At 38.8% G+C, this 21,467-nt stretch overlaps 1 protein-coding gene across 1 annotated transcript in view; it reads left to right on the forward strand.

The window, feature by feature from the left end:
• Positions 1 to 21,228, forward strand: part of LOC139910734 (ryanodine receptor 1-like) — a 61,428-nt gene extending 40,200 nt beyond the window's left edge. The window contains exons 80-108 of the mRNA XM_071898129.2: positions 72 to 181; positions 362 to 413; positions 540 to 614; positions 3,293 to 3,392; positions 3,513 to 3,592; positions 3,700 to 3,776; positions 3,890 to 3,963; positions 4,495 to 4,521; positions 6,379 to 6,459; positions 6,591 to 6,679; positions 7,289 to 7,417; positions 7,494 to 7,598; positions 13,234 to 13,315; positions 13,410 to 14,731; positions 15,049 to 15,131; positions 15,260 to 15,419; positions 15,537 to 15,623; positions 16,021 to 16,290; positions 17,170 to 17,300; positions 17,447 to 17,489; positions 17,573 to 17,706; positions 17,831 to 17,891; positions 18,455 to 18,601; positions 18,701 to 18,835; positions 18,942 to 19,098; positions 19,891 to 19,955; positions 20,074 to 20,174; positions 20,269 to 20,320; positions 20,487 to 21,228. Of these exons, the coding sequence (XP_071754230.1) occupies positions 72 to 181; positions 362 to 413; positions 540 to 614; positions 3,293 to 3,392; positions 3,513 to 3,592; positions 3,700 to 3,776; positions 3,890 to 3,963; positions 4,495 to 4,521; positions 6,379 to 6,459; positions 6,591 to 6,679; positions 7,289 to 7,417; positions 7,494 to 7,598; positions 13,234 to 13,315; positions 13,410 to 14,731; positions 15,049 to 15,131; positions 15,260 to 15,419; positions 15,537 to 15,623; positions 16,021 to 16,290; positions 17,170 to 17,300; positions 17,447 to 17,489; positions 17,573 to 17,706; positions 17,831 to 17,891; positions 18,455 to 18,601; positions 18,701 to 18,835; positions 18,942 to 19,098; positions 19,891 to 19,955; positions 20,074 to 20,174; positions 20,269 to 20,320; positions 20,487 to 20,582 (4,125 nt within the window). The 3' untranslated portion in view covers positions 20,583 to 21,228. The remainder of the gene's footprint in view (positions 1 to 71; positions 182 to 361; positions 414 to 539; positions 615 to 3,292; positions 3,393 to 3,512; positions 3,593 to 3,699; positions 3,777 to 3,889; positions 3,964 to 4,494; positions 4,522 to 6,378; positions 6,460 to 6,590; positions 6,680 to 7,288; positions 7,418 to 7,493; positions 7,599 to 13,233; positions 13,316 to 13,409; positions 14,732 to 15,048; positions 15,132 to 15,259; positions 15,420 to 15,536; positions 15,624 to 16,020; positions 16,291 to 17,169; positions 17,301 to 17,446; positions 17,490 to 17,572; positions 17,707 to 17,830; positions 17,892 to 18,454; positions 18,602 to 18,700; positions 18,836 to 18,941; positions 19,099 to 19,890; positions 19,956 to 20,073; positions 20,175 to 20,268; positions 20,321 to 20,486) is intronic.
• The last annotated feature ends 239 nt before the right edge of the window (positions 21,229 to 21,467 follow it).

Raw genomic sequence — 21,467 nt, forward strand, 5'->3', positions numbered from 1 at the left:
GTTTTGTCTGTGGAGGTTTGTCGCTGCTGTCACTCATCCCCCTCTTTCATCCCCCTCTCTCTGTATCCCAGAAAGCCATGGAGCAAGAGGAAGGAGACGAGGAGGAGGAGACGGAAACCAAGCCAGACCCCCTTCACCAGCTCATTCTGCATTTCAGCCGCACTGCTCTAACAGAAAAGAGGTTAGATAGGCCCTCGCTGTTATAATGTCGTAGTATGAATGCAGTGCAACATGGTATTCAGAGTTCGCAAATGTATTAGACAACTCCTGCATACAGTAGTTAAAAGTTCACTTCATTTTTCAACACTAATAAATGCACTTCTCATCATGTTGCACCTGTCTTCTCTTGTCCCTGTTACAGTAAACTTGATACAGATCATCTTTATATGGCATATGCAGATATTATGGCAAAGGTGAGTCATTTCATTAGTTTTGAGATGCATTTCGGGATATCAGTCGAGTTTTGAAATAGCGTGTGACAGTAATTTGCAATGCTTATGTTCTTTTTCCCCTTTCCTCTCTGTGTTTGTGTGTTTTAGAGTTGCCATATTGGTGAGGAGGAAGAAGGGGGAGAGGAGGTGGTGGAAAGTGCTGAGGATGAGATGTCCTTTGAGGTGCGACAGTCAGAACTGGTAATGGGCGGCCAGGGGCTGGGGACCGGGAACACAGTGGAGCGGTAGCTCTCAACGCATTGAGTGACCTCATCATTCACTGAGCATTACTCCACGCCCACATCTCTGTCTCTCTCTTTTGTCTCATCGCTCCTGTCTGTTCTGTCTGCGCTCTGTCTCTTCTGTTCGTATGTTGTGCTTCATACTTGTGAGTTTGTTTGAGTTGACTTGTTTGTTAAAGCCCCAATCCAGATTTTTCTTTTTTTTTTTACTATATCAGTTGCTTTATGCACACAGATTTTATTCTATTCGCAACAATCTCACTCAAAAGCAGGTCATTTTTCCTCCCTCCAATCTTTACAAACTATACAAACATACAAACCATTTACTACTTTAAAATACATTTAATATTACTGTTTAGCCGTATCACAGTAATTAATCAACAGTAAGGCGTGCCATCCCCCAAATCTGGATTGGTCCTTCAATAATAATAATAATAATAATAATAATCAATGTATAAGAAGAAAGGTTGCCCAAAGATTATCCTGTCACATCATGTAGACTACCATACATTACAGGAAAACAACTCCATTCTAAAGGAATAAATAAATCAGTTTCCTTTATGTAGCTCACACTATTGGAGTGGATAGTAAGGGCCTTTTGTGCTGTGTCATGGCTAACTTTGATTGGCTGTACCTGTGTGTGGACTTTGCATGAGACTCAGTAAGTTGGAATATTCAAAACAGCTGCCACTGTTCAGGCAAATGCCTTTGCTACATGTCACACATCTCCTTTCTGAGTCTCAGGCACTGGACTCATTTATAGGCTGAATGTTCACGTCACTATAAAAAGGAGCTGTTCCACAAAAAATGTCACTATACATTGAGCCTGCTAAAGATCAAGGTGGAAGGTTGGTCTTGTCCCTGGAAATTCATAAGGGGAGAGGCCCCATCTGTGTTGCATTTTTGAAGTGCATGTCTCCTGTACAGTGTTCAGTTATTGCAAAATCAAAGCAACGTGTTTTCTGGTTCTTTGTCTATGGTGTTCATATTTTCTAAATCGTGTAGGAGCTGAGAAAACTGAACATAGAAACTTCAGAAAAATGAACTTTTTTTACATGCATTTATTAGTTTAAGTGCTACATCCAAACAACTCTGTTCTTGTGAACATGATTTGTCACTAGGGAAATTAAAGAAAACGCATACCAAAAAAGTTTTGAAATGAAAGCCTTTAGATATATGAAATTGACATGTATTGGAGTTGAACCTGCTAAAAGACTGGACAGAAGGCCAGAGAATGACAGTACAAGTGTTGTCAAACACCACTGAAATTATTTAAATCTCTAACAGAATTGATCGTGAATATAACTGAACACTGACTTATTGACCAGTGATGTCACTCTTTCCTGTCTATATATATCTGTTCCATTTTCTTTCTCTCTTTCTCTCTCCCTCTCTCCATATAACCCCTCTCACCTTCATAACACTTTAATTTTTATTAACTGAATGCTATTAATCAATGTCCCTTTCCCAACTTACCTAGCTTACTGACAGACTACAGTGAAAGCCAGTGTAGAACACCCATACACATATAATGAAAACTACAAAGATATCCACAACTTGCATACATTCCATAGTTCATAGTTCAGAGCCAGGTTTCATTACATAATCAGTTACTGCGCTGTAAGTATGAGGTCCAACTGCATCACACATAGTGGGTAGACCATGGCCAGGCATATGTGGGTGGTGGGTGGTTGGTTGGTTGGGTGGGTGGGTGGTTGGGTGGTGTTTGGGGTAGCTTTGGGAGGGTCAGGAGGGTGGGATGCTATGAGTGGGTCTGTAATATGGCTGAACAGAGGAATTGATGATCAGTGATATTTATTCGACAACCCTTACTTTTTACCTTGATTATAAATGATATTTGCATCCCCAGTAAGTTGAATATTATACTGTACCTACTTTACATTTGCACAGGTCGAGATTTAAAGTAAAGGTCATTCAGAGCCTAAGGAATGTTTTGACTTATTTTACTGTGTATGAATAAGTCAAAGCATCTCCTAAAGCAGAGGCACTCTCCTATGAAATGGCAATGAAATGTCTTTGATACAGAATAAGGCAAAACAGCACCAATGTAGACACTTTGGTAAACTGTATGGCCGTTTGTAGTGGCTCCCGCTGCAAAAGACAAGGCCATCAGGGCTGTTTGCTGTAGTCCAACGCTTGCTCCAGCCAGCAAACGTGAAGAAGTAGTGTAACAACTCCATGACTAATAAAGTGGGATGAGAGAATGTGTGCAAGAGACAGACAGACAGATACTTTAAATGGATGGACAGTAAGTAAGAAGCCATGATGCAAATGCCTGTGAAAAAACAGCATTGGATAGCAAAGAGGAAAGAGTGAGCATTACGTCAGAATATTTGGACATGAAAGAAAGGGAACAAACATTATTTCATAAATCAGTAATTGACAGACGTTATCACCAATTTGCTTAGAGATCATTTTATGTACAGATGCATAAAGCGCCTATTTACAGCTGTATTCCATTTGAAGAAAAACAAAATCGGTAAGTTGATTAGAAGTTAGACAGTGCAAAGTCAGGGACTTGAGTGAATGGAGCGTGAATGCAGGCTGTGTGGAAAACAAAACATCAGGCCACAGTCCTAATATTTGTGTCCATCGCAGGAAAAAGAAATGGAGAAACAAAGACTCCTGTACCAGCAGTCCAGACTTCATAACCGTGGCGCTGCAGAGATGGTCCTGCAAATGATCAGTGCCTGCAAAGGTGTTCTTCTTTATTATGTTCTGTATAAGCTTTTACCACACAAACCTACCTGCATTGTGGTGGAATGTATTATCTTACATATCCTCTCCACCTCTGGAAATCATCTTTTCCTGTATATAGGTGAGACTGGGCCCATGGTGTCATCTACCCTCAAGTTGGGTATCTCTATCCTAAACGGCGGAAACAGTGAGGTTCAACAGGTATGTCTTGTGACAGCAAGATCTTTGGATTATGTCGTTTTAAATTTGAAGTTATTTTTAAAAGAGCAAATACTTACTTGTGGATTTTCCCCACTTTCTTTTGGCAGAAAATGCTGGAGTACTTGAAGGATAAGAAGGATGTAGGCTTCTTCCTGAGTGTCCAGGCATTGATGCAGACATGCTGGTCAGTTTTCACTCTTAAAATGTTCAGCTTCTGATTAATAGAATAAAGTAGGGACATTTATTTGAACTGTGGGGACTGTACATCTGAAAAAAAATGGGTTATGTCTTCTGCAGTGTCCTGGATCTGAATGCCTTTGAGAGGCAGAACAAGGCAGAGGGTCTGGGCATGGTTTCAGAGGAGGGCACCAGTAAGTCTCCATACTGCTTATCAGCATCATTTATCATAATAGGGCCTACAGTATATACAGATCATATTTGATCTGCATATTTCACAGGTGCAGAATTAATTGTTGAATACACTTTGTGCAGGGTTCCCTACCCACCTCAATATCTGCAAATATAATAAATACAATACACATTCTCCAGCAATGAAATATGTATGGTACTGTATGTATGACATGACATGCATGACACACTGAGTAAGGAATCAAATGCACATAGACTAATCTTGCTTTGCTATGTATAGCACAACAATAGAGTAGACAATAGATTCACAGCAAATCTGAAGAGACTATAGAAATAATTTGCAGTAACGAAACTCAAAAATCACTCTGGATCAAACCACATGACACCAGTAGCAATGATTAGAATAACCACTGCACATTAACTTTCAACTCAAGAGCACAAATAATGACACGAACACTCCTATTACACAACAGGTGCTAAGCCTACATGGCCCTAATCTAACAAGGGATAAATGGAGAGACGGCTTTATTCAGAACCTAATATTATAGCCAGACAAAATAGTCCAAATAAAAAATACAGATCAAGTAATGGTTGGTCCAGTGATGCTTATGTGACTTGGAGAAGTTTTTTGCCACATCATCATCGACATACAAAAGCGAATTAATCAAAATGATTGAATTAATAGGCGTTCTGAGCAGAAGCTTCTCCTATTAATTCAATTAATCTTCCTCTAAATGTTCCTCATTTGTGACATTTACTGTATAAATTCTTGAATTTAATTGAATGATCTCCTAACCTAAAATATGATTAACACTTTGATAACTGTTTAGGAATTCAAATTTTTAATATTTGTATAAGTTGTTTTTTCTCCATTACGTCTAGTAGATTCACCTGCTAATAGGCCCTTTTCACATCGTCATGGTAACAGCTTCCATGCTGAGAAACCGGTGCATTACAACTTCCTGTGGAAAGTTTCTTTTTGCGACTTATTGACAAACCAATCCAACAAAAACAAAATTGTAATGGTTACTAGCACTAGATACATAACAAATTAAAATTTTGGGCAGGTTGTGGAGCGATTTAGTGAAGGCCATAGCTGGCAACAGGAATTTGTAATGCACCGGTTTCTCAATGCAGAAACAGAATGTGAAAAGGGCCTATTGGGCTTCACCTACTGTTTTCCCTATTGTGTTCTTGTCATCTAATTCTGGAAGTTCATTTTAAATTGTATTTGAATGAATTTGCCATGGAATGTTGTTAATCTCCCCCTCCTCATCTCTTAGTCCTCTACTGTTGTCAACACACTGATCCTCTCTCCCTTCCCCACGATCACTGCCTCCTCTCCCTTGTCCCTCCTTTCATGGCCCTCAGACTCGAACATAGATCGGGGTAAATCATGTTTCTGTCCATCTGTCCTTCCTGTTCTCCTCCTCCTCCTTCTCTCCCCTGTCCCTCTTGGCTTCTATCTCTTTAACGCTGAAATTCGACCAAGAGAGGATTGGTTGCCGCTGTCCATCTTCCTCTTTCACAGCTCACGCTCCTCTTCACCCTTCTCGCTCGCTCCAAAAGGCGATGAATGGAATCTGGTCTTCTCTGTTAATCAAACAACACTATTGGTGAAAACTTGATGCTAATCTCTGGTACCAAAAGCGATTAATTTCATCATTTGAGAATCTTATGATCAGCTTCTATCAGATGAAGTACTATCAGATTAACTTCTAGCAACCTCTTTATATTCCCCTCTGTAATTTGCACTGGATTCCCTTCAACATGTTGCTTTTTCTTGGACAATGCCCCAACCTCTCTGCCATTTAATTCTGCTGCATTAAAGAAGCACACTTGGTCTGTGCTGCATGATTCTGTGTCTGTGTGTGTACAGTACAGCACTGTTATAATTGTCATACTATGTGTTCAATACCACGGTCCAGTATTATTGTCTGTTTGATCTATACGTGTTGTTAATATGACTGTGTTTTATGTGTTAATTTGTGTTAATTTTTCATTGACAACTTGTTTTTGTGTTATTTGTATGCATGTGATGCCGACGATATCTGTGTAGTTTTACACTTTACTGTATGTCAGACCATTGCACCATTCATTAGTATTTGTTTTGTCAATTTCATTATTAGTTAGTATGCTTTTTCTTTACTTTTCCTATTTCATCACGTTGTATTTCATCATACTTCCCATGATGGTAAAAACAAAGTCCAAGGTGGTTATTGCAATACATGGGGAAATGATGACAAGCTGGGAAATTATTGTTATTCATAAGGATTCTTATGCTGCTTACACACAGGCAAACAGGCAGATGAGCTGCACTGTTTCAATAATTGCCAGTAAGCCTGTTCACCATTGTATGCAACCAGATTTTGAGGTTTACTTTGATGTTTTCGTTTGCATTTTTTTTTTTTCTTTAGGTGAGAAAGTCATGGCAGACGACGAGTTCACGTGTGACCTCTTCCGTTTCTTGCAGCTGCTCTGTGAGGGTCACAATAACGGTGAGAATGACTCGTGTCTTGAATGAGAGTAAAGTTTCAACAAAAGTCAACATAAACAAACTAACCTTGCGAAATTATTAAGACAGTCAAATGTTGCCAGAATGTTCAAGTGGTTTTCTGTTTTGCTGCAGATTTTCAGAACTACTTGCGTACGCAGACGGGCAGCACAACTACCATCAACGTCATCATCTGCACAGTAGATTACCTCCTCCGATTGCAGGTACAGTGAGGACGACACCTTCCACACCCTTGTACAATATGATTTGGCCTAACAGGGGTGCTATTAATAAAGGTCAAAAATGAAAACTTTAAAAGGTCATACTGTATCTCAATCTGTGGATCATATTGGCACAAAACCTGGTGTTCATATCCAGCTAACCTTGCTGTACAATTTTTTTACCATTTGGTATTTCTGTAAGGGATTTTTTTTCCAATATAGACTAATTCTGCAGTGTATAAGAGCGGTCTGAGATAAATCAACATTGTTTAAACAAAATGGCTATTTAATGACTACTTAATGACTATTTCAAAATGAACATCATGATAGTTTGGCTTTCATTCAAGATGATCACAATGCCAAAAAACTATTTAAATAGTATATATACAGTATATATACTATTTAATACTATTTATACTATATGTGTAAAATCATTTCAAATTGGCCCAAAAGGACAACAAAAATGGTAAAACATTTTGATCTGTTAATCTGATTAAGTGCATAAGAATTGTTTAAACACTATTTATCTGTGTAAAGAATATTGCAATACTTTTTTGTAGTGGTATTAAATTTGAATACATTTGACGTGTCCTTCTCACTTTCTCTATCAAGGAGTCTATCAGTGATTTCTACTGGTATTACTCTGGCAAGGACATCATTGATGAACCGGGGAAGAAGAATTTCTCCAAAGCTATGACAGTGGCTAAACAGATTTTCAACAGTCTGACTGAGTATATTCAGGTAAGGTTTGAATAAATCAGACATTTATCTGCTTGTTTGTTCCTGTTGTGTGTGACTCACGGCCTCCTGTCCTCAGGGCCCCTGCACAGGGAACCAGCAGTCCCTGGCCCACAGCAGGCTGTGGGATGCTGTAGTTGGGTTCCTCCATGTCTTTGCCCACATGATGATGAAGCTGGCGCAGGTACGTGCATACGATTCAATTAATCATACTCTCCAGAAGAAAAAACATTGCTGTCAAATAATGTCAAACTAGAGGAAAGGCAAACAGCAACTGGCTCTGGTGACTCTGTATTAGTGCGGGGTGCGCTCCCTGACATGGCATCACTAGCATTTTCTAATCAATACTGACAATAATTCTGAAGTACAACTTATATCTGATGATGCATTTCTTTTTCAATTATAATGGCGTCGTCTAGGATGACAGTGCCAACAAAGTACAAGTGGTCACCCAATGGTTTGAGGAGCGAGAAAATGTTACCCATAACTTATGACCTTCTTAAAGGGATGGTCAACCCAGTTAAAAATTTTAATTTTCTTAAATCTAGACTAGTCCACTGCACTCAAGGAGAAGCCAGGCCAACCATAATTTATACCATTACTTTATTAGACAGATTAAGAACTAGCCAACTTTTTTAGCTGTTAATTTTCTTATTTAGTATCAGTCTTGAATACTATGTTCATCATCCACCAAGATTTCAGTGCAACATTAGCTTTTTCTATAGCTATCATGAATTGAAGGCCAAGTTAACACTCAGTAGTTTTATGTTAGTTGTGCCCTTGCCTCCTATGAACTGAGTGAACCAGAACTACCGTATGCCAAAAACAGCATCCCCACCATTGCAGAGCCACCAGGAATGTCTTTATGTTGGTGTTTATTGAGGTTTACCTGTACTGTGTACATGCCATACATAGAAGATAGTATAGTATATACAACAGCTGCTTACATGTGCATGGGAAAATTAAATATCTATATTGTTAGTCACAAGCCTAATAATAAGCACAAAATACTCTACTGCCTGAAAATTTTGTTCATTTATAGAGCAAAGTCACATGGTTTCTAGAAGTATTTTCACCATTTTCACCATCTGAATATACCAAGCAATACAAATTATCACACAAGTTTTTCATTCAGTTTTATACCTTTGATTTTTTTATTTTTTTCAACAATGTAATTACATGTTAAAATTTAAAATGCACTTATGTGTCATTTGACCATTTTTATGACTGATTGAAGGTGTGGAATCACGTTGATCCCAGTCTATGGTGCGATCTCAATGCTACACATGAATGGTCAAAATACTTTCAGGGAGATCACATGACTTCTCCACTCTATACAATATTTTGTGCCTATTTTAACAGATATTAGTTTTGCTGTAAGTGATTGTGGGGTTGTTAATTTTCAATAAACTTGCGTGTGATGGACAAACAAATATTTTTCAAGCCATCAGCTTGAACAGTTATTTTTCATTTTTCATTGTTTGAATGCTAGTTGTTGTATGATCAGCTAGTCAGTAACTTCTACAACTTTAAGAAGATTTTGACCATGGAGTCGACGTAGAGACTGAATTTGAAGATGAAATGAAATCAATTTGTGATGCTTAAAACCTATCTTATGTGAAAGCATCCTCTCTTACTTCTGATTCTTGTGATTGGAGGGATGGAGGCAGATGGCATCCCCTTTATTAGCACCAATTTTGCATGCATAACCTTTTAAGTATGCAGTTATGTATAGAGTCGAGCGTTGATTTATCAATAATTTACCTACTTAGCATATATATATATATATGTATTATGTAAAGGAAAACATCCCTCTGATGTGATGTATCACAATGTGTAAATCAAATAATGGAGGCAATGTCAAAAACTTGACATAAACAAGACTATTTTGAAATGTAATCGTGTTTTTACCTGTTCACCAACTGTATAATATATTGATCATTTAAACTGTCTTTCACATGGTCAATGCAGGGTAAAGTATGTATCCATTTTATTTATCTATTGATGTGATATTGTGTTTACCAGTTTGTACTTTATTCAATGTTGGTTTCCTTTATCAGTTTGTTTTATATGCACCTGCCTTTACAGATTAAATAAGAATACTTGAAGTAGAAATTGCTTAATTAGGGGAGAAATGTTGACACAATATTGTGTGTGTGGGGCTCAATGAGTTCTAGCAGTAGTTACAATCAGCAGAAGAAAAAATAACGTTTTGTGAACATGGGCTAAAGTAGGGCTTAACTCGGCATAATAGACTGAAATTGATTAAAATGCTATAAAAATGCTATAAAACCCTCACTATGGAACAAATAAGAGGTACAACAAAAACCATGAAGTAGCCTATGCATTTTTTCAATCAGCAAATTCCAAGATGAAGCTAAAACAAACACTTAATATGCCTTAATGAACTAAAATAAAAATAAAACAAACATGACATACAGGGGAGTAAATACGCTAAAACAAAATCAGTTTTCCTTGTGGAGGTGCTGTAATAATAATTATTCCGTAATCTATGACCTTATCAACCTCTGTTGGTGACCAGACTATGAACTGTAATAACACTGATAGAAATTATCTCCCCCTGTGCAAGTCTCAGCTGGCACAGCAATCATCCCTAAACCTCTCCCAACCCTTTACATAATTAAGGGGATTATAATTGATACAAAATAAAAGTTACATTTTCACAATAGAGATGTGTATACTAGCTGTTAGAGCAGAGATCCAATAGAAGCATTTAATTTAGAGGTAATATATTATGATGCAAAATGCTATAATAATAATACTATGTCATTTGTTTTTTTTGGCTTGAGAACGAGGCTTATTCGCCTTCATACCTAAAATGCCTTGTGACACATCCATCGTTAAGCCGAAAATGCTGGGAGTGTCTTCAAATTACACTGGGTGGAGAGTTTTTGTTCCAAAACTATGGGAAGGAGATTAGTACCAGAAGAGATTGTATTTGCCTTCCAATTCAAACACAATCTCTGCTGACACTAATCCCTTTCCAAACAAAACAGAATATGGGTTACAAAAGTGAGTTTTGAAAGCCAGATGTCTCAGCACCTGGTGAAGTAATTATGGAGTTGCTGGTATTGATCAACAGCTATATCTCATGCCGTCTCAATAAACAGAAAGCTTTTTGAATACATGTAATCAGATAAGCACTTTAACAGTTGTGTTGAGAGATTTTCTGGGTCACTGATATCCGCATAAACTCCTGTCAAAGACTTCCTCTCCATTGGAAAAGCTGCATCAAAGCACCTTTGGTTAATCCTTCAGATGATGGGATTTGCAATAGGAACTTATTGTCCCCAAATATACAAGTGTGTATCCATGTTTGCATCTAATGGAAACTATTACATTTTATGTTCTCAATAGAACTTTTCTCACCCAAATGTAATCCAAAATCCTGTCCACAAATAACTAGAATTTAATTTATGGGAGTGAATTTATGACCTTTTCACTCTACCTTTAGGTCTCTAGTCCACATTAAGATTCCACTTATTAATCTATGTAAGGTCTATCCATTCATTTCCAGTTGTAGGCCTTCTTTGTATTGACTACTAAAATTCCCGTTTCACTTTAGGTCACTAAGCCACATTAATTGACATTTTCCCCCCAAATCTGGTTGATAAAGTGAGGCAGCTCTGTGGGGCCCATTTTCCTATATATTTATTAATTTAAAAGAATAATCTATTTGCCAATTACTTCTTTTAACTTTTGCCAGTATTCATTGAGACTTTCACCTGGAAAAAAAATTGTAACTTTAATTTTTGTCACACTTTAGTTGGACATTAAATTCCAAGGCACACCAAATTATTAATTGCTTGGAAGTGTCAAATCAAAAGGCTGGTGTCACAACAGGACACAACTAGATGCTAAGACAATGCTCCAGCGGCTGTAGCGCGGAGGAAGGTCTGATCATAAGCTTGCAAAATACAATTATCATTAAATCAGTGCAGAAACTTTGGATCTTTTTCTCAACACTTGAGCAAAACCTTGAGGCAAACCTGAGCTTGATGAGTGTGCTATTGCACACTGGTTGAGCACCACTGGTTAAAACCACATCAGGCCATTAAATTAACATATACTGTATGAACTCTTACACTGGGTGATATTCTCCTTACTGCAACACATATTTTGCCTTGTTAAGCAATTACCACATTCCAAGTATTTAAAATTTTCCCAACCAGAATTACCCTCTTAAAGATCAACCAATGTCCACTCTCTCTGGGATTTGACAACAGCAAGTTTAAATTTTAATTAACAACGAAAGTGATTTAAATGCAGACTTTGCTATTCACTTTAGAGGTCAATTTAGGCATAACGATTAGAAGCAGGTGACAAGAAGACTTACTGAGAAAAGGAACTGACTTTTAACCTCCGCTGTTGGAGTATACACTTGACACTATTTTGTGTTGGAATATACATTTTAATCTGACATCCATCCTGTGTGCACACATTTAACAGGGGTTAGAATTATGCTGATTGTGCCATTTTCATTCACTAATAATTAACCTGAGGGAATATGCCTTCCATTTGTGGTGTGTTACTATCTGATTAACTCTAACGTCAGCTGATCTTATATATGATATTCGAACACGTATTTCATAAAATTCATGTAAAGTGCCATTTTCCAACTTAACCTCTGTTATCATGATTCATTGCCATCCTTGGCACATTTAGGATGAATCTATTTAGTTATTAGATGTGTCCAAACACAAACCATACTGTATGAATAAGGTCAATCCATTCCCCTGGTTGTCAGTCTGTAGAAATGTAGTGACATCATCATTAGATGCTCAGGTTTTCATAGTATGATAATTTTCATCATGTACATTAACTGTATTAAAACTATTCATCTAAAATTTGGGGGGGGGGGGGGGGGGGTTAGAAGTGCTTTAAATGTATTTTTATTATACTTATTTTCCACATGCAAATCCGGCTTGACGCAACTGTCAAGTATTACTTCTGATTGGCGGTGCAAACTACATGCTAGACTAGGGAAGTTAAAATGTCACCAATGCCACTTATTTGTTCTTGCAGACAGTAGAATGTCTCTCAGCTGGTGGTTTCCAGTCCTGTGCCATAGAGGAGTTTTCAGGTTTTCATTCCAACCAAACACTACACCAGCTGATTTGAATTTGAATACTCTTCCATGACATAGGACTGGAGATCACTGCCGTACAGTAGATGGAGCATTGATTGTTCGTACAATGCACTTTCTGCAGTGTTCAGTGGGCTGTTTCAAGCCAGGAGGTCAATGCGGTGGCTCAAATGCTACATGAACACCAAAGGAAAGCTGACATAATGATTGAATCAGTATTCGGAAAGGTGCCACATAGCTGTCATTAAGCTGTTGTTTAGGGTTTATAAATGTGTTATAAGCCAGAGTTCATATGAAGCCAAAGAAAAAAGGTAAAGTTTACAGTCTGACATTCAAGTGCTCCTAAACCTGTTTTCTGCAAAGTGTTTTGTTTGGTATTGCAATAAGTCATGGCAAGTTCTCTGAGCATGAGGCATTGGTGAGTGAAGTTTTTTTGGCAGCACCCTCTTTGTTGTGAATGTGAGTTTATGCATTACACAATTTCTTTAATGCAGACCTCATATTATAACAAATATCTGGGTTAACCTAATTCTGTGTGATAACCATGGAATGTTTACACTTTTCACTGTTTTCCACGCCACTGGTTACCATTGCATCTCTAATTCTAAACAACAACACTGAGTCTAAGTCTGTACAATGTGAACCACTAGTATTTCAAAATATAATCTACAGTTATTACTGTAAGATTCTGTGTGTCTTTGTATTGTCATAGGACTCCAGCCAGATTGGTCTGCTAAAGGAGCTTCTTGACCTTCAGAAGGACATGGTTGTTATGCTGCTCTCACTGTTGGAGGGTAAAAGAGCGTTTTCTGTTGATCTAACAGTTTTCATCTGTCCCTGTCTTGTCCATCTCAAACTATTGTTCTAATTTTACTCCATGTGGTTCAGGAAATGTGGTGAATGGTACAATTGCCCGTCAGATGGTGGACATGCTGGTAGAGTCCTCCAGCAACGTGGAGATGATCCTCAAGTTTTTTGACATGTTCCTCAAGCTGAAAGACATTGTGGCTTCGGATGCCTTCCGCGATTACGTCACCGACCCTCGAGGATTGATCTCCAAGAAGGACTTCCAGAAGTCTATGGACAGTCAGAAACAGTACTCCCCCTCTGAGATCCAGTTTCTTTTGTCCTGCTCAGAGGCCGATGAGAATGACATGATCAACTATGAGGAGTTTGCCAGTCGCTTCCAGGAACCTGCCAAAGACATTGGCTTCAACATCGCAGTGCTGCTGACCAACCTGTCTGAGCACGTTCCCCATGACACCAGGCTGAAGAATTTCCTAGAACAGGCAGAGAGCGTGCTGAACTACTTCCGCCCCTTCCTGGGCCGTATTGAAATAATGGGTGCCAGCAGAAAGATTGAGCGCATCTACTTTGAGATCAGTGAAGTGAACCGTAGGCAGTGGGAGATGCCGCAGGTCAGAGAGTCCAAACGACAGTTTATCTTTGATGTGGTCAATGAGGGGGGCGAGTCTGAGAAGATGGAGATGTTTGTCAACTTCTGTGAGGACACCATCTTTGAGATGAATATAGCTTCACAGATTTCAGAGCAGGAAGAGGAGGAAAAGGAGGAACCGGATGATGAGGGAGTAGAAGGTGGAGGGGAGGGAGGACCGGGAGGGGGAGCAAGTGGAGGAGGAGATGAGGACAGTAACGGAGAGGAAGGGCCACCTGAATCAAGCTCTGCCTTTGCAGACTTCATAAACAGCATGTTAAGCTTCTTTAGCATTTTCACCTTCCGTAACCTTCGCAGACAGTACCGCCGGGTCAGAAAGATGACCATCAAGGAGATTGTGGTGGCTTTGTCCACTTTCTTCTGGACCATCCTGATGAGTATACTGCACTTCATTTACAGTGTGTGCAAAGGCTTCTTTATGCTCATCTGGCAAACCCTGTTTGGAGGCGGCCTGGTGGAGGGAGCCAAAAACATCACTGTGACTGAGATCCTAGCCAGCATGCCAGATCCCACACAGGACGACGTGCACGGAGATGTGCCAGGGGAGCCGAGGACAGGGGAAGAACAAGACACTGGAGGGGTGACTGAAACTGGAGAAACTGGGAGTGGGGAGGAGGAGGAGGAGGATACCCAGGAAAAGGAGGGTGGGAGGATACCAGGTATTGATGCTCCAGGTGGACTTGGAGACATGGGGGTTGAGGCACCTGTTGAGCCTCCAACTCCTGAAGGGACTCCCATAACAAAGAGGAAACAGGTGAATTTTTAGCATGTCTGGTAAATTTGATTTACCTAAATATTCACTGTAAAGGTAACTTGTTAAATGGTTGGCAATCTAGTTTTTAGATTTGCACTATGCTTTTTACTGTTGGCAGAATTTTTACAAAAACTCTCTTGTATATGAATAAAACAAGAGTAAAAATCTAAAAGACAGATGAGGGAAGGCTTTCCAAATGACAAGCCATAAAAGGCAGCCCAGCAGTGTCTTCAATTTTATGTAGATTCAAGCTTGTTGTTCAGTATGCATGCAGGCTACTCACTAGTGCTTATAAGCAGTTTTTTGTTTGCTTACAGCCACCAGAAGAAGCTGATGCTAGCCAGAAACCTCCTGAACCTCTTGCCATAGAAGAACCCCCTCCAGAGCCCGAGAAGGCTGAGTAAGAGTCTTTGGTTGTTTTCTCATGTCCAGATTAATTTTCCTTCCTCCCTCAGCACATCTCATTATTTTGGTGTCGATGGAATACACAAATAAAACAATAACCTAACTGTGTTATTTGGGGTTCAGTGTTGAAAATGGAGAGAAAGCAGAGAAAGAACCTCAGACCAAAGAGGAAGAACAACCAGTGGGACCAAAGAAATCTGCAGCCAAGAAAGAAAAGAAACCGAAAAAGGCGGAAGGTTTCCAAATCTGGACTGAGCTGGATGTCCAAAGGAATAAATTTATGGTGACACATTTGCTAGTGTTTGTTTCATAAATGATGCTTCACTGGCATTAGTTCAATCTGACTGTCCACTTAGCAATTTACCAATCATCTGAAAAGTATTTTTTCTTTCTTTTGTAGAACTACCTCTCAAGAAACTTCTACAACCTGCGTTTTCTGGCTCTGTTCATCGCATTTGCCCTGAACTTCATTCTGCTATTCTACAGGGTCAAGAAATGCTTTCATATCTGAATTATTTTGTTGTATATTATGCTGAATGGTTGTGATGATTTTGCTATACACTAGTTCCTTGTTTATCCAAACCCATCGTTCAGGAGAATTAGATGTTTACAGCATTGGAATATACTGAAATTGTGGACTAAGACTTATTCACAATAGGAATCATACATGCACACACATCCTGAAATACTCAGTACAGTCTAATTTGCAATATTAATAATTTTAGATGCTTGTATAAACAGGAAAAAACAACAATTAAGTCTTTGAGTGTGTTCAATTATGTCTGTTTAATAGACTGATCTGTTGGGATGTCTGAGGTTCGGCTAATTAAGGTTCTACTGTACTGAGTCGTTGTCTTGTCTCTCCACCAATCTGCTGTGTGCAGGTGTCTGACAGCCCGCCTGACAGAGAGGAGGCGGAAGGATCTGGAGCATTTGAGGGAAGCGGGATGTTTGAAGGCTCTGGGTTATTTGAAGGCTCGGGAGAAGAGGCCGAGGGATCTGGAATGGGTGAAGGAGACGAGGATGAGGAAGATGTGCCAATTTATTTCTTTTTGGAGGAGAGCACTGGCTACATGCAGCCCACCATGTCCTTCCTTTCAGTCCTGCACACAGTTATCTCCTTCATCTGTATCATCGGATACAACTGCCTCAAGGTATGACGAACATACATCACAATTGATTCAGTGTGTAATAATGAACCATCCCCCCTCTTATTATTGTGAAAAGGCTCAAGAAGAAATGCAAGGGTGAGAATTTGAAGCGCTCAGAAATGCAGTTTAGAGCATTTTGGGCTGCATTGCCTCATCACTTCTGCAGTTCACGTGGAGCAATGAAAGTTTCTCTGCTGTACCTTGGAGCATCCGCATAGCTTGTCCATAATAAAAGTTGTTATACAGCATACACAAAGGATTCACAGAGAGATAACACAAGAAAAACAGAGAAGTCTTAGAAATCTTTTTTTTATTACAAGAACACACATGTGACTCCATCAATGGATCATTAACTCCAAGAGCTCACACACAGCAAAGCCCAATGAATTATCCCTTTCAGATGAATAGTTAATGTCTTTTGATCTGCCTAATATCAGGAAAAAAATATCCCTTTGGAACGAGCTGAATAGTGCTCAAGGTAAAAACAAAAGTCAAAAAGGAAAAAATGTAAGTGTCCTCTAGCTATCCAGTACTACAACTCACTTTTGTTCCTTTTATAGACCTGATCCAAATTGTCTCTACTACCATATCTACAACTGTATCTCTTTGATATTACCAAGGATACACAACCTGAATCTGGCTGCCACAAAGCCACCTACTGCGTAGGACAAGACACACAGCAGTTTGTAATACAGACATTTTTTGGGAAAACTTTAATGTCAGACAAGTTCTTATCTGGTGGATACAAGAGAGACGTGCAGACTTGGCAAAATACATTGTCCGTGAAGTGATGCACTTAGGCTATGTAAATCGCGTTCTGACATACACATCTCACAAACTTCATACAGCAATTTTACAGTACTTGTGATTGTTTCTTCTCAGATCCCACTGGTGATCTTTAAGAGGGAGAAGGAGCTTGCCAGAAAGCTGGAGTTTGATGGCCTCTACATCACTGAGCAGCCCGAGGACGATGACATCAAGGGCCAGTGGGACCGACTGGTCCTGAACACACCGTACGTGGAAAAATAAATCATATTTGTCTCCCATAAAATGCAAAACATTATTAAACATTTATTCAGCACACAAAAGAACCATTCAGAAACACTGATTTCCATCTTTAGTAAATTAAGTCCCATTTTCATATGTTTTTTTTTCACAGCTCTTTCCCAAACAACTATTGGGACAAATTCGTCAAGCGAAAGGTGAGCTGTGTTTGCTTTAGTCACATTTTTGGTGGGTTTAAAATGGGTTGGACAGCATGTTAATATGTAATGTCTGTGTCCAGGTTCTGGATAAGTATGGAGACATTTATGGCAGAGAGAGAATTGCCGAGCTCCTGGGAGTGGATTTAGCCTCCCTGGATGTGAGTCAACAACATGAGAAGAAACAGGAGGAGCCAGACAACTCCATGTTCACATGGTACAGCACTGATTTAACCAGCAAAGACATGCACACCACACTTCTCCTCAAAATAATACAAGAAATCATATAAAATGGACAGAATAGTATTTGCTGAATATGAACCAATGTTGTATCTTTTCAGGGCTACTTCCATTGACATCAAGTACCAGATCTGGAAATTTGGAGTTGTGTTCACAGACGGTGTAAGCAAAAACAATATCAACTTGTATATATTGCATATATATAAATATTTGTTATATACTGTGTACAGTATATATCAGAGTTGTGGACAAGAACTCAAATCCAACTCAAGTAACAATAGAATGGCTGGCTGCCTCAGTAACTATCAAGTGTAGTGCCAACTGAAGGACTAATAATACCAACAATAGCCTTTACAATAATCTCACAAATAATATTCCAGTATATAGTCCAGGCAAAATGCATATGAGCTGTTCAGAATTGTGTAAAAAAAAAAAAAACACCATAATTTACATGTCCAGTTCGATTCACTGAACATTTTCAGAATTGGCGCCATTGCAAAAATGGTACCAATTGGCCACAGCGGCCATTTTTCTTTTTTCCATGAATTTAGGGCTTTTTTTTTTTCAAAATGTGCACAATTCAATGGGACCTGCCTTTACTGATGCTGTCTTGTGACTTTAATTTATCTACATATTATTATATACATATTATTGTATGCTGTAAATATGGATGTCTTGTTTACATATTTGTCTCTGAATGTTTTTTCCCCTTAATCTTTTTGTAGACTTTCCTTTATCTCTGTTGGTACTTGATAATGTCATTGCTCGGCCACTACAACAACTTCTTCTTCGCCTGTCACCTGCTGGATATTGCCATGGGTGTCAAGACTCTGCGCACTATCCTGTCCTCCGTCACCCACAATGGAAAACAGGCATGAGCAGAAACAACTGAACAATCTTTATGTTGCATTGTTGCATTTATGTTGCCACTGTTTGAATGTACTCACTCTGTTCCTCCTTGTTTCTACCAGCTGATGATGACAGTGGGCCTGCTGGCTGTGGTTGTGTACCTCTACACTGTAGTCGCCTTCAACTTCTTCCGCAAGTTTTATAACAAGAGTGAGGATGAAGACGAACCAGACATGAAATGTGATGACATGATGACTGTGAGTCACTGTTCATGTCAAAAATGTGAAGTTTAACACATTCTGTGTATCTCTACACCATATCCCAATTTACACTGTTTCTCCTCCCTCTTTACTCCCTCTCTAGTGTTACCTGTTCCACATGTATGTGGGTGTGCGTGCTGGCGGTGGCATAGGCGACGAGATTGAGGATCCTGCTGGAGATGAATACGAGCTGTACCGAGTGGTCTTTGATATAACCTTCTTCTTCTTCGTCATTGTCATCCTGCTGGCCATTATTCAGGGTAAATCAACTGGGCATATATATACAGTACTGGAAGATACAGTCAAATCCAATGTCACTGGGCACTAATAATAACTAAAGTTAAGAATAGAATTTGGTTTTTAAGCTATTCAAGGGAAAGAGATATGGGCAGTTTCCAGACTGATAGGGATCTTGATCACTTCACTAGCCACCTGTAGAATAATTTTGAAAAACTATTTGGAGGCTAGAGGTCTTCATGAATTGTGATTTGTTTGTCCCCTACCTGAGATCAGTTTGCCTTAGATGTCCCTACCAAAGAGCACAAGGCTCCCAGGTTCATTAAGGCTCACAAACCCCTCTAACACAATAAGGTTATGGTTCTGGGAGGGGATGCACTGTAGTAATTTAAAGTGTCCAATATTTATTTAAACTGCAGAGATTTAAATCAATATTTGAAACACAGAAGTGAAAATGTTCTCATCGCACTACAGTAAGTTCATAAAAGAGCTTATTAGCCTTATGGGTTCTTTTAACAATGGCAACTTAATAAATGTAATTTGACATGCTTTACTACACCAAATAATTGATTTTGGGTATGTGTTACCATTAAACAAATTGCCAATGGGCCAAGCAAGCTGGAAGGAAAATTTCTTGAAAACTTATTGTGGAAACTTCTCTATGGGTGGTCAGTGGTTACTGTGAACTTACAAGTGAAAAGAAAAAGGTGGCTGAGAGACCTACTTGAAACCGTGATGATACGGAAAAGGGATTTCAAAAAATGCCTAGCACTGTGAAGATTTTCAGGAACCTTTAATGATATTGCTGTATACAGGTCTGATCATTGATGCCTTTGGAGAACTCAGAGACCAACAAGAGCAAGTCAAGGAAGACATGGAGGTATAGAATGAATTGCTATTTCTTTATCCCTATTTTGTCTACAGTTTTAAGTGCGAGTTTTATACCAATATGTACAACGTGGCCTAATCCTCTGACTCTATTCATTGATTTTGTGCAGACAAAATGCTTCATATGTGGCATTGGAAGTGACTACTTTGATACGACACCGCACGGCTTCGAGACCCACACCTTCGATGAACACAACCTGGCCAATTACATGTCAGTTTACTCTCTGTGTTAATGTGTGTGTGTGTGTGCGCGCACATATGTTTGAGTACAACTGAGCCAACATTAACCTGTGTGTCTTTTTCAGGTTCTTCTTAATGTACCTCATCAACAAAGATGAGACAGAGCACACTGGCCAGGTCAGTCTGGTTTCTTAGTTGCGTTACATTTATTGTTTTATTAAGATTATTATTAGGATTCCTACAGGCTGACAACACAACAACACAGTGTCAGCTACTTTCAGTTTACTGTCTGCTGCTGTTTCCCTCCTTGAATTCCTGTCAATCCTACCATCCCCTGTTTTAGGAGTCGTACGTGTGGAAGATGTACCAGGAGCGATGCTGGGACTTCTTCCCTGCTGGAGACTGTTTCAGAAAGCAATATGAGGATCAACTTTCCTAGCCAAAAAATACCTTACCAAACAACACCTTACAGATAGGGAGGGAAAGTGACAACTAGTGACCTGCTACTTGTGTTTCCTGAAAATTTATTGATTTTGCTATTGAGAAACGCAAAATAATTTCTCAAGAATAACTAATTGAATGAACATTACCTGAAACTCTGATAATTTACATAATACAATAAGTTTCATTGCAATAAAACATTGTAAAAACCTACTTTTATTTTTAGCAGATGGCAAGCAATCAATAAAGGAATAAAAGAAAGGAATCCATGCCTTGTTTAATTCAGAATACTCCTATATATAATCTTATATCAAATTGAGTTGAGCCTTTCCCACTGAATTTAGAACACAAGCACCAGCCACATGATGGCTTTCCCTCCTCATAGCTTTCATTTGCTGTCTGTTGAGGTGAAGAGGATAAAACCAATGTTTATGTGAGAATGTGATAATATAAAGTGCCTATGCAACAACACAACTTACATCAACTATAACATACATACCACAATGTAGTCGCTAGTGATGTATAATTATTACACTTGGCCTTTCTCTCTTTATAAGTTATTCATTTGTTGCCGATGCATTATATGTATTAAATTCCTTTTGAACGCTATAATTATGACATTGCTTTGAATCCTCCATATTTATGCCACAAAATGAACAGGAGTCTTGACTGTGATGTTTCTCCAACACGTTTTTTTCTGTTCTGTTTAGTTTTCTGCTAGCAGTGGAGCTTATTTAATTTTTATTTATTGTTCTTCTATAAAGTCTGTGAGCACCATAACTAATATGCAGTATATTCTGTATGAGAATAAACTTTATAGTGATGTCACATTGATTTGATCATATCATTAATAGCATAATATCTATCATGTATGTATTTAACA

The sequence above is a fragment of the Centroberyx gerrardi genome, chromosome 11 (assembly GCF_048128805.1).
Source record: "Centroberyx gerrardi isolate f3 chromosome 11, fCenGer3.hap1.cur.20231027, whole genome shotgun sequence".
Lineage (NCBI taxonomy): Eukaryota > Metazoa > Chordata > Actinopteri > Beryciformes > Berycidae > Centroberyx > Centroberyx gerrardi.